This window comes from Bactrocera oleae, chromosome 2, assembly GCF_042242935.1.
Source record: "Bactrocera oleae isolate idBacOlea1 chromosome 2, idBacOlea1, whole genome shotgun sequence".
Lineage (NCBI taxonomy): Eukaryota > Metazoa > Arthropoda > Insecta > Diptera > Tephritidae > Bactrocera > Bactrocera oleae.
The window spans coordinates 39,875,530-39,888,679 of record NC_091536.1 but is presented as its reverse complement, the minus strand read 5'-3'; the positions used below and the strand labels follow the sequence as shown (position 1 = coordinate 39,888,679).

Here is a 13,150-nt window from a genome sequence, read left to right as displayed (position 1 = left end):
GTCCAAATTGTCTTTGACAGAAATTTTTTAAGCTGATTCAAGTTGTAACATAGAAATATTTAGTCCAGATGAGTCAGAGCTAGAGCAGAAGCGTAAGATAGGATCAGGTAGACCGAGAATTGTTCGGAGCGGTATGCCAGGACGTCCGAGGAAGAGCTTACACGTTATACACGCAGTGCAGTATATAGATATACCATTGCCACAGACATTAAAAGAGGCAACTGACAACAAGTATGCTTCTTACTGGCATGCGGCTATGGACTATGAAGCCTTGGTGGCAAATGGCACGTGGACTGTGGCAAATTTACTCAAGGGTAAGCAAGCAATTGGGTGTAAATAGGTTTACACAGCTAAAAGAAGTAAGAATGGCATAGTTGAGCGGTACAAAGCACGCTTGGTAACTAAGGGGGGTGTGCGCAGAAGTTCGGCGTTAACTACAATGAAACATTATCTCCGGTGTGTCGATATGAAAAGATACGCTTAGTTCTCGGGCTTTCTATCGAGCTGAAATTACACTCGCTTCAAATGGACGTTTGTACGGCTTATCTTAACAGCGAGTTAAAAGACGTGATCTACATGGAGCAGCCTGAGGGGTATGTAGACAGAACGTTTGGCAAAAAAGTGTTACGATTGAACAAAGCGATTTACAGTTTAAAGCATGCAAGAAGGAAGTGGAACTTCAAATAAAACACGGCGTTGTGTGAAATTGGTTTTTCTCAATGCCAGAATAAACCGTTCTTGTATAAACAATACATAGAAGGTAGGCTTTCTTTATTATTAATCTATGTAGATGATTTACTTATAGCGTGCCAGAAGAAGAGACAATAATTTCAATCAAGTTTGATTGCGTTGATAATAGCCCACTGCAGATGTTATTGGGTATGCAAATTCAGCGCGATGGCGGCACAGGCGATATTTCAATGAACCAGTTTCCTTACATAGAGGATATGCTACAACGCCACAACATGCAGCAATGTAGGGTAACAAAGACGCCCTTGGATAAGGGATATCAGGTTGCGTGCGTTGAAAAACGTGCGTGGAAGTGGATGCAACGGCATATCAGTCTGCAATCGGCGAATTGATGTGGTTAGCTTTGACTTCCAGGCCAGATATTTACCATTCGGTTGTGAAATTAGCACAAAGGAACATAAATCCCCACACCGAATATCTCATAGGGGTGAAGCATGTATTGCGATATCTAGCAGCAACAAAAGACTTGAAACTGAATTACCGCGGTTGTGGGCAGGCGATTGAAGGTTTCGTAGACGCAGACTGGGGAGGTGATATGAGTAATCGTCGTTCATATACCGGGTACGTGTTCGTCTAGGCAGGTGGACCAATCTCGTAGAAGTCGGAAAAACAGAGCTCCGTGTCCCTTAGCAGTAGGAAGCTGAGTATATGGCCCTATCGCCCGCGGCCAAAGAATCGTTGCACTTGAGACGCCTCATTATTGAAACTGTTTGTGGTAAGGCTTGCACATCAACTACATTGTATGGTGACAATCTCAGCGCACGGAATCTCGCAACGAATCCAGCTTACCATAACAGGTCAAAACACATAGACATCAGATATCCCTTCGTCCGAGATGTTGTCCAGAATGGTGACATAGAGTCAAAGTACATTTCAACCGAAAATATGATAGCTGATATACTAACAAAAAATTCTTTTGAAAACAAAGCACTTACATTTTGTCGAGTTAATGAATTTGAACTAGTTTTTATGAATTTAAATTAGTATGTATTAAATTAGTTTTAAAAGTAAGTCCGTTTCCAATGCGACTCTGTAACAACAAGAGAGCACAAATTGCACATATAATATGTTTAAACACACAAACATGCATACTAACATTACTATCTAACTATCATGAATCGCTTCGTGGGGAGCCAACTTCGCGAGTTCATATATGTATATATGTTTACATGTATAATTAAACACTTCTTTTAATATATTGGTTGGATAAGAATATATTTTACTTAATCGTGCATATGAAATACTTAGAAGCATTGCATTCACATATACATATATAATATATCGATCACACATATTTTAAATATTTAAATATATGTGTAAAAGTAACTATATAAGAATCTAACCCAATTACTGGGAAAACTCACCGCTCGAGCGTTTTTAACAAAGTAATAATATAACCGAAATTTTCGAATTAAAAATTTATTGTTTATGAATTATTAATAAGATTTATTTCAAAAACGCTTCGATTATAATTATATCATAAAATTGAAAAGATGAAAAAATTAAACTAACGCAATTACTGGGAGCACTCAACACAGCGTTTTTAACAAAGTAAAAATATACCCGAAATGTACGAATTTATTGTTTATTAATCATAAATAAGATTTATTACAAAACCAAATAATTCTACGTTTCTTATTTTAGATTAAATGTTTAAATAGTATAAAAGAGATATAGACATAGTTGTGTAGCAATATTATTATCATTTACAATTTAATAACATTTCTTGCAGAATCTCTTTGACGAACATGCACAAAGCTTAATCAACAAATGGTTATCCAAGATCGCGTTTACAAGTGAATATTTGATTGACAACTTGGAGAAGGAACATGTATTAGCTTTTATATCTCTGCTGGGAACAATTATATTTATGTTTGCCGTGGGCTATGTTATGGTTTCTTTTGTTCGGGTTGAAGAAGAAAACTTGAAACAAAAGGGGTACTTGAATGGAAGCAAATCATCTTGTAAGTATCAATTATATATATATTACTGTGCTTTTGTTGCCCTATAGATAAGACCGATTTTCTATATATTTTATATTATATATTAATATAACTGTCAAAGATTTTGTAAGATTTGCTCTGATTTATTTTTAAATACATTAAAACATGAAACAAAATAGCAGATAAATTTATTATGTCGGATTTGGTTAAAGAAAATAGGATATATCGAAGTAACAAGAGAAACAAATATTGAAAACATATGCTATATTTCAATATAACTCATTGTAAGAAGATTTCTTTTAAAATTTTCCGGTTGACAATCTCCGAGGACCAGCAATAATCTGCTATCCCGTGATAATACCGTCAACCTTGATTTCTTCCTTCACTTTTAAATCATGGTGAAACTGCTTTCTCTATTCGTCACTATAATTTTCTGGATTATCTGTAATAGAGTCTGAAAGTTCGTCAGCATATTTTTCACAACTTTTTCATAATTTGGTTCTTTATGGTTTCATAATAATTTCTTTATGGTCATAATCTTGATAAAATCTTTATCTTTAATTAATTTCCGTTTTCGAGAAACATTCTACCTTACAACTTTTCGGTAATTTTCTTATGTAATTAAAACAATATTCTGCTACGTTCACCGCCTTGAAAAATTGCTTTATCATTCGTAATATGATCATGTATTTAATCACTGATTTCACTGAGTGCGCAGAACCGTAATCAAAACTGGAAAAATAAATTTTATTACTAACAAACCAATATTGCGTTTAAATATGAGATATGCACTAATCATAAAAACTAGAGCATATTAAATACGTTCTTGAATAATATCATAATCTGTACACGTGAAAACGTCAAAATTTGCTGAGATATCCAGACAACAAAAAACTTATTTTTGTTTTATGTGTTAGTTGAATATGATAGAATACAAAATTGTCAATTTCAACACAACCGGTTCCACGATTCCGATATTGACACGGATTTTATCCGCCCAAGGGCTGTTATTTCAGCGATCTTACTTTGTTTAAATCGGTAAGTAGTACAATATTGTATAACGTTACCATATGACTTTAATGTCTTGAATCGAGAAATTGTTCTTTCGTCCATAAACACTTACAATTTAATGCATTTAGGTATCTTAAAAAAAGAGACGAAGCTGTTGTTTGACTTTAATTCCTCAAGACTTCTGGAAATAAGATGACGAATTTATACCGTGATTTGGTTTATCAGTTAAATTTTTCATCAGAATATAAATATGTTACAGAACATAAATGAAACACTTCGATAAGTAAATTTATATTAGGTAACATTAAAATGAAAAATCTTTGCCCGAACCCTGAAACCCCAATACTACTGTTATCATTTGACCGTCCTTCTGGTTGGCGTAGATATCGGTTATTGAGTCTGTTGATTTTTTCGAATACAGACATGTATACATAAGTATGAACGCAAGAGCGAAATTAATCGAGAGTATACAGACGTGTCCAAAATAATAAGAACAACCAAAGCTATCCTTCAATAAATTTTTTGCCAAAGTATTTTATTTAAACTTTTTCAAGGAATCACGCCAGCCAATCCATTATAACATATGTAGGGCTACAAAGCTTTTTTTGTAGCCGCGCAAATATCGAAAAAGCGAAGTTGTAACAGCGATAAAATACAAAGGGCCGAGTAATGATGCTATGAGTGGTCAGTTATTAGACTAACTTTATTTGCAAAATTCTTCTCCTTAAATAATATTCTAAGCAATATTGCAATACCGTTAAATACATAATTTCCGCTAAGTACATAGTTTCGTTTTCTATTAATGCATATATACATAAGTATGTAAGTTATATAAAAACAATTCATAAAAGGAGAATAACCCAAGTACATACTTTACTCTATTGCTCCTTCGTATATAATGTAGTTATTAACAAAAGACAAATATAAAACAAGTAAGGAAAGGCTAAGTTCGGATGTAACCGAACATTTTATACTCTCGCAAAGTCAAATGGTATACTCGTTTGAGATTTCTTTGTGGATTGACTAATACTCGGTAGAAGGTCAACTATAGGCACTGGGGTCCACATATTTAGTACTTAGGGGTTTGAACAGTTTTGGTTCGATTTAGACAATTTTTGGCCGCAAGGTGGCATACTTTAATTGCATTATTCACGCAAAGTTTTACCCCGATATAATCATTGTTACCTGATTTGCATAGTGGAAAGTGAAAGAATCAGATGGAATTGAAAATGGTGTTACATGAGAAGTAAGCGTGGTTGTAGTCCAATTTCGCCCATTTTCGCACTATGACATAGAAACATGAAAAGAACGTTATGCACCGAATTTAGTTGAAATCGGTTGAGCAGATCTCAAGATATGGGTTTTCACCTAAAAGTGGGCTGTGCCACGCCCACTGACTAATTTTGAACGCGGTTTCTATAAACCCAATTTATACCATCTCAGAGATAAAATTTAATGTCTCTGGCGTGTTTAGTGCTTGATTTATCGCGCTTTTAGTAGTTTTTAACAGTACCGTTATATGGGGAGTGGGCGGAGTTGCCACCCGATTTCAACTATTTTCACACCGTCAATAGAAGTGCTAAAAACATTTGGTTCTAGTGAATTTTGTTATTATAGCATTAGCGGTTTAGGAGATTTGCACATTAAACCTATTAGAGGCGGGACCACGCCCACTTTTTAAAAAAAGTTTTAACTGCAGATGCCCCTTCCTAATGTGATCCTGTGTACCAAATAACAGTCTTGTATCTTATTGCGGAGCTTAGTTATGGCAAGTTATTTGTTTTTGATAAATGGCGTTTTGTGGGCGTGGCAGTGGTCCGATTACGCCCATCTGCAATACCAACCGTCTCACGGTACCAAGAAACATGTCTACCAAGTTTCATAAAGATATCTCAATTTTTACTCAAGTTAGAGCTTGCACGGACGGACGGACAGACAGTCACCCGAAATTCAACTCGTCTCTTCATCCTGATCATTTATATATATCTAACTCGATTAGTTTTAGGTGATACAAACAACCGTTAGGTGAACAAAACTATTATACTCTGTAGCAACAGGTTGCGAGAGTATAAAAATGGGAACGCAGCATTCCAAGAGGCTGCTTACATATTAAGCTTAGTACATGTTAAAAGTGCACAAACAAATATTCATATAATTGCGTGGACGAAAACATAGCTGTAGCATAAGTGTACAAAGCAAGCGCAAGCAAGCAATAAATACGTAAGTATGTACACAATGCAAATACAATTATTAACTGCATTGAGGTGAATGACTTCTAATGCTTGCCCTTGAATATTAGGTAAATAAGTAGAGAACAAGAAATAGCAAAAATATATAGAACATATGACCGTATAATGCAGTGGTTCTCAATCGGTGACCCAACATCCCGGCCCCGTTGAAAGGCATTTCAAACAGGTAGAAGGGCTAGCTTGTGAATTGGTCGCCGAATGATTCCCTTCGTTGTTCGAATGTCCACCACACGCACTTTAGAGTCCTTTCCTGGAATACAGTTTATACCTCTTCCAATATTCCATTTTTGTGGTGGTAAGTTGTCTTCATGGATGATAACCATTGAGTTGTTGTTGATGTTTGGTCGCTCCGTAAACCCCTTTGATCGTACTTGAAGTTCGGTGATGTATTCATATGACCACCTTTTCCAAAACATCTGTTTAATGCTTGTGACCTAATTCCATCGTTGTACGTTGTTGATGTTAGCTGACAATCTCCGCTCTGGGAGTGCCCTAAGTGAACTATCAATAATAAAATACCCCGGAGTTAATACTTCATAATCATTTGGATCCGATGGTGTTATTGGACGACATTGGTGTTATTGGACGAGAATTTAATACAGCTTCTATCTCAACCAGGACTGTTGTTAGTTCTTCAGCTGTGAGTCTTGCATTTTTGATGGTGCGGTTGAGGTGACCCTTAGCCGATTTGACTGCTGCCTTCCAAATACCGCCGAAATGAGGTGCTCTTGGAGGAATAAAATTGAAATTTATAAATTCATTAGCATAATTTTTTATAATTGCATCTTTGTTTTCGGTTTAAATTAAAATGACTTTAATTCAGCTAGTTGATGATGAGATGTCAGAGGGTATACCTCTTCTTCCAATCATGCGCTTCAATGACGCTAAGAATGCGTCCGTGGATAGATCCGATACTAGTTCGATGTGAACCGCCTTTGTCGCTAGACAAACGAAGATCCCAATGTACGCTTAGTTAAACGCTTGACAGGTAACTGTCCCATTACTTGGTTCATCAGCTTTGGCTTGTAGCGTATACAATATGTGCACGATCTGACGATGCGTCTTGCTAAATCGCGCGCACTTACTATCCAAATCTGAAGTCTTATCAGTGCTACGAGTGCCTTTGGTCCTGAATGGTAGTGTTTCCGATGCAGATGACGAACGTTATGCACAACAAATTCGCATTTGTTTGGCAACAGCATTGAGTGTTTCCTTTTTTCTGGAATATCTGCTGATTCCAATCGACCTCCAACTTTGAGTATTTGAAATCCTTCGATATACTCGAGAAAAGGACTTAAATAACGTACTTTTTCTGTAAAAGATGAATTTCATTAGCGAAATGTATGTGTTGAATATTCCAAATTATGCGAAGAAAGGCGTCATGTAACTCTTGTGGTGAAAGTGTTAATGAGTCATTAAGATTAGCTCCATGTCGAAATTTATTGATGAAGCGGAACATCCAAGCTATTAATCGAAGGCTGCTGGTGTGGTTACTCCGCTGATTCACAATTTCCAAAATGTAAGTGGTGCTTACAATTGTATTGAATGCTGATTTTCGTTTCTCCCTATCGACAACTTCCATGTCGATATCATCGCAGCTGTTCTTTGGCCATTTATCTGAGTTTTCGTATAGAAACTTTGGTCCGGTGTACCATATTGAATTAACAAGTTCCTTTACAGTACATCCTCTAGAGGCAACATCCGTCGGGTTACAATGCGTTGGTACATGTCTCCAATAGGCGCCTTTGGTTAAATCTTGAATTTCCGAAATTCGACTAGCAACAAAAGTCGAAAGTGTTGCAGAATGCATCTTAAGCCAATGTAATACTATTTGTGAGTCTGTCCAAAGAAAAATGTTAAAAGATTTGTTAGAAATTGTTGGTTTAATTTTTGCTAAAAGACGAGCAAGAAAAAGAGCGCCGCAAAGTTATAATTTGGGTAACGATTGTTTTTTGGTGGGTGCCACTCTGGACTTCGCAGTGAGTAGGCGAATGGTAGTAGTATTGCCACATTTGTTGAAAACGCGAGTATATATTGCGCAGCCATGTGCAGAAAATTTTTCCAAGCAAATTCGATGTTCTGTGGAACAGATTCATCCCAATCCAACTTTAGTAGCCATATTTCTTGCAACAAAATTTTTGATGTTATAATGACAGGAACTAAAAGTCCAAGTGGGTTGTAAAGTGACGCTGCAACAGAAAGGATGGAACGTTTTGTAAGTCGACCAGTCAGTGCTATTTTGGCTTCAAATGAAAAAATAAAACAATCAAGATTTTGGTTCCATTTTAGTCCAAGTGTACTAGTGATGGATGTATCTACGTTTAGATCCTTTATAGAGTCGTCTTCTCTGAATTGATGATAATTGGAATGCCACTTTGTTAATTTAAACTGTCCTAATTCTAACAGTTGTATTACCTCTTGCTTTATCTGTGCAAGTTCGGTTAGAGTATCAGCACCACAGAGTAGGTCCTCTACGTAGAATGATGACTTCACGATTTTTGCGCCAATTGTAAATTGTTCTGAATGCTGTTCAGCTAGATATAACAAACTCCGTATAGCAAGATATGGTGCAGCAGCCATTCCATACGTTACAGTATTTAGTTGATACGTGCAAATATCTTCAGGTGGTGAACTCCTCCACAGAATATACTGGAACATTCGATCATCTTCGTGCATTAATACTTGGCGATACATCTTGACTATGTCGGCAGTGACTGCAAACCTGTGGAATCGAAAACGAATAAGAAGAAGAAAAAGTTCGCATTGAATTGTAGGGCCAACCATCTGAGTATCGTTTAATGATTTTTGGGATGTGGTTCGACAGGAAGCGTCAAATACAACTCGAAGCTTTGTTGTTGTACTTGTAGGTTTTAGCACACAATAATGTGGTATATAATAATGCGGTTCGCTGAGATTTTGATTTTTTACAACTCTCATATGACCCAAACTCTCGTAGTCGCTCATAAATTCAATGTACTGTGCTTTCAATTGTGGTGATTTGGCTAATCGACGTTCTTGTGCATTAAATCGTCTCAATGCCGTAGTATATGACTCGCCCAAACATGTCGAATCATCCTTGAAAGGTAATTTGACAACTATTCTGCCGCAAGGTCTTCTTGACACAGTTGAATTGTATATGTGATCGCAACTATGTTGTTCACGAGTCCAAGCCTCTGGTATGGTAGTGATTTCTTCCAATTTCCACAACTTTTCCAATTTGGGATCTAAAGATTCATTGGCTAAAAATAAACAAGATGGTTTGGATATGTTGTTACTGCTCGTCTTATAGCGTCCCGAAACAATCCAGCCTAAAAGTGTTTTTTGCAAGATTGGTAAATTAGATCCAAGATTGATTTGTCCTACAGATAGAAGACTGAAGAAGGTTTCTGTACCCAGCAACATGTCGATTTTCTTTGGTATATAAAATTCATCATCGACGAGCGCTATATTGTGTGGAATATTCCATGTTGAAATATTGATTTCAGGATCTGGTTGATAAGCAATGTGCGATGTAATACAAAAAGTCAATGGAAGTTCGAAATCAGTGACTTGCGACTTTATATTAGTTGAGGTTTTGAATTTAATATTTGTTAACGATGAACCGATGCTTTGAATCTGTATGTTTTGCTTACTTCTTGGCAGAAGCAACTTTTGCGAAAAATCATCTGTGATAAAATTTACCTGTGAACTGGAATCTAGCAGTGCTGTACCCAATCTGTAGCTCCCCGATGCATCACGAACGAAAATTTTTGATGTTGCAAGGATGACGTTATCCAACGATGAATTCTTCCTGTGTGTATGCGCGACTGCCTCTTGTGTTGTAAATACCTGAGTAGGTGTTTGTTGGACTGGAGTAGAACCGCGGTAGAGTAAACTGTGGTGTTGTCGTGCACAAACCTTGCACCTGTGTGATGATGGACAATTAATGCAAAGTCCAATTTTCTTTGCATGGTCGAAACGTTGAGTAATGTTAAGTGACTTAAAGCGTTCGCAATTTAAAACCTTATGGTTGTTACTGGAACGGAAATTACACGATATGTTGAAACAGGAAAATGTATAGCCTTGTGGTTGATTCCTTGATTTCGAAGAGGAGTATTTGTTAGCACCATGAGTTGACGACGTACTAACATGCGTGTTGTCCAGTGAATCCAGGTATTGGCAGTGTCTTTCCAAAACTGCGATGTAATCCTGCCATGACGGCAGCGTTCTGAAATCTAGCGACTCCTTCCACTTTTTGTTGGTCTGTTCATGAGACTTCTGCAAAATTAAATGAATAAGCATAGCTTGCGATATTTGGCTATCGGTACCTAGCGATGTCAAGGAACCATAAATAGCTGAAGCTTTATCAATTAAACTTCTTAGCTGAATGCCATTTGGTTTCATAACTGCTGGTAAATCAAATAACGAATTTATTCCTTCCAAAAAAATTAGTGTTTTGTTATCATACCGTACCTTCAACCGTTCTAACGCCTTCGGATAGTTTTCATTAGTCACTTGAAACGCATTTAAAGTTTCTAAGGCTTGACCTTGGAGACAATTTCGCAAATGGTTGAATTTTTCAATATTAGTTAAATTAAAATTTTGATAATTTGAATATCAAAATAAGTGGTGGAAGTTTTGAACTTGATTGTACCACGCAAGTTGTGTCCGAAAGTTAAACGTTGTTATCTTCTGCCAGTTGCTATTGGATAACCAATTTAGTTGTGATGTAAAGTTCTTCCAGGTCAGCACGTCCACCATCATCAGCATCCAATCTTTCGATGTCAGTTTGAATTGAGAGAATCTGCTTAAAATAGGACTTCAGGATGCCCAAACGGCATTTGTATTCCGCAGCTGAAAGAGCTTTTCCACCTGGTCGCAAGCTGGCGTCGACGATATTTTTAATGCGCGTAATATTTTTCTTGGTGCTGGCGTGTTGTTGTCTTAGCTCGTCCAAAGACATTGCAGAACAGGATCTTGTATGTGCTTTATAGAGGCTTAAAAATTATTTTAAATAACAATACTTCTACTTCTAGTGAGTAGTTAAGCAATAAGTGATTAGTTAATTTTACCGCAAAATTTATAAAATCAAGTTATACTTATGTGTGGGTATGCATGCGAATATGAGCTAAAGGCAGTGGTAACGACGAGGCTTAGCGGTGGCAAACTCGTGTGCTGTGCTTTGTGCGAGCAATGCTGGTGACTCCAATGGTAAAGATTTCTAACGGTGACTTAGTTTAATGATGACAAAGTCCAATGTCGGTAATTTCCAATGACGATAATGTCCAATGACGATAATGTCTAGCGACGATAATGTCTAACGATAATATCCAATGACGATAATGTCCAACGATGCAGTCTAATACTGACCACACTCCGAAATGATTTGCTAAAGAACAAAAAACTCACTCGTGCCCCACGTTGGGCGCAAAATGGTAGGGCTTTTTTGTAGCCGCGCAAATATCGAAAAAGCGAAATATTTAAGCGAAGTTGTAACAGCGATAAAATACAAAGGGCCGAGTAATGATGCTATGTGTGGTCAGTTATTAGACTAACTTTATTTGCAAAATTCTTCTCCTTAAATAATATTCTAAGCAATATTGCAATACCGTTCAATACATAATTTCCGCTAAGTACATAGTTTCGTTTTCTATTAATGCATATATACATAAGTATGTAAGTTATATAAAAACAATTCATAAAAGGAGAATAACTCAAGTACATACTTTACTCTATTGCTCCTTCGTATATAATGTAGTTATTAACAAAAGAGAAATATTAAAAAATGGGAACGCAGCATTGCAAGAGGCTGCTTACATATTAAGCTTAGTACAAATGGGGCACGCTAATCTAATGTGCACAAACAAATATTCATACAATTGCGTGGACGAAATATAGCGGTAGCATAAGTGTACAAAGTAAGCGCAAGCAAGCAATAAATATGTAAATATGTACACAATGCAAATACAATTATTAACTGCATTGAGGTGAAAGACTTCTAATGCTTGCCCTTGAATATTAGGCAAATAAGTAGAGAACAAGAAATAGCAAAAATATATAGAACATATGACCGTATAATAGAGTGGTTCTCAATCGGTGACCCAACAACATATTTATTATTAATTTATGCTACGAAACCTCTCCTTAGCTCCTTTCGAGCAATGCCTTGGGTCATTATTTTGTTCGAATTGAAATGGCATATCATCATTGACATAAGTTGGAACCAGGTCTTCGAAATTATTATTAACAACATTATATATTAGAGGCCCAACATCACTACACGAAAAACATCCCCATAACATCAGCTTGAGGCATTCATGTTTTATAGTCTTCGTTGTATCTTTAGCGTTTATTTGCTGATTAGGGGATCGTATGACATATTGTTTTTCCTTACCACAATCGAATTGAACAAACTTTGTCTCATCGGGCATAAAGTTTTGTGCCAAGCTGACAGAGGTTCGCCTACAAACTTTTGAGCAAATTGAAGTAGCCGTTTTATATGCACACTTTCCATTAAAGGTTATACGTACTTTAAGGTAGCAGAAATCAACCTTTTTCTTTTATATTATGAAGGTAAAATTGGCATTTCGAATTCATTTTTTAACCTGCCTGGAAGTCGTAAATGAATCTCACTTGGACAGAAATTCGTCCTTTGTGTTACCCAAAAACTTCTAAGAGGTAGATTACCAAATCCTCAACGATCGACGAATCAGTTTGTGCTAATCAGAAACTTATTAATATCGATCCTAGCAACTTCGCTGGGTTTGCAAAAGGTGTGTTCACCGAGATATTTCAACCTCAGTCTGGCAAAAGTTGGACAATAGAGATGAAAGTTACGGATGATTCTATCTCACCTTCCATCATACAGATTTGGCAAAGAGCGTTCGGAAGAATATTTAGCCACACTGCATGTAAACCTATTGGACAGTGTCCAGTCGGAACACCTATAAGTGTGGCGAGATTGATTTTGCTAAAAGTCAGTAGTTCGGACGACCACTTACGGTTCACTCCGGGAAAGGAGGATCTCGCAGTCGCACAAGTTCTGGTTGTGGACCAGCGCTTGCTGAGCTGACTGGGGATCCAATTGTCCAACGCCAGAACACAAGCAGACATCGGAGAGCCAACTAGTCTCAAATCGGATGACATTGAGGAAAGGGTACCTCCCGCCAGCTCACCGGCTTTGCAGTTTCCAGCGATTCCGCTGTGACCGGCCACCCA

General features: G+C 37.0%; 1 protein-coding gene across 2 annotated transcripts in view; it reads left to right on the top strand.

Annotated features, from left to right (window-relative positions):
- The window catches only part of l(3)80Fg (dnaJ homolog subfamily C member 16 l(3)80Fg), a 405,661-nt gene that overhangs the window by 252,163 nt on the left and 140,348 nt on the right, over positions 1–13,150 (top strand). For both annotated transcript variants that reach the window (XM_070113021.1, XM_070113022.1), the window contains one exon: positions 2,483–2,714. In XM_070113021.1, the coding sequence (XP_069969122.1) occupies positions 2,483–2,714 (232 nt within the window). The remainder of the gene's footprint in view (positions 1–2,482; positions 2,715–13,150) is intronic.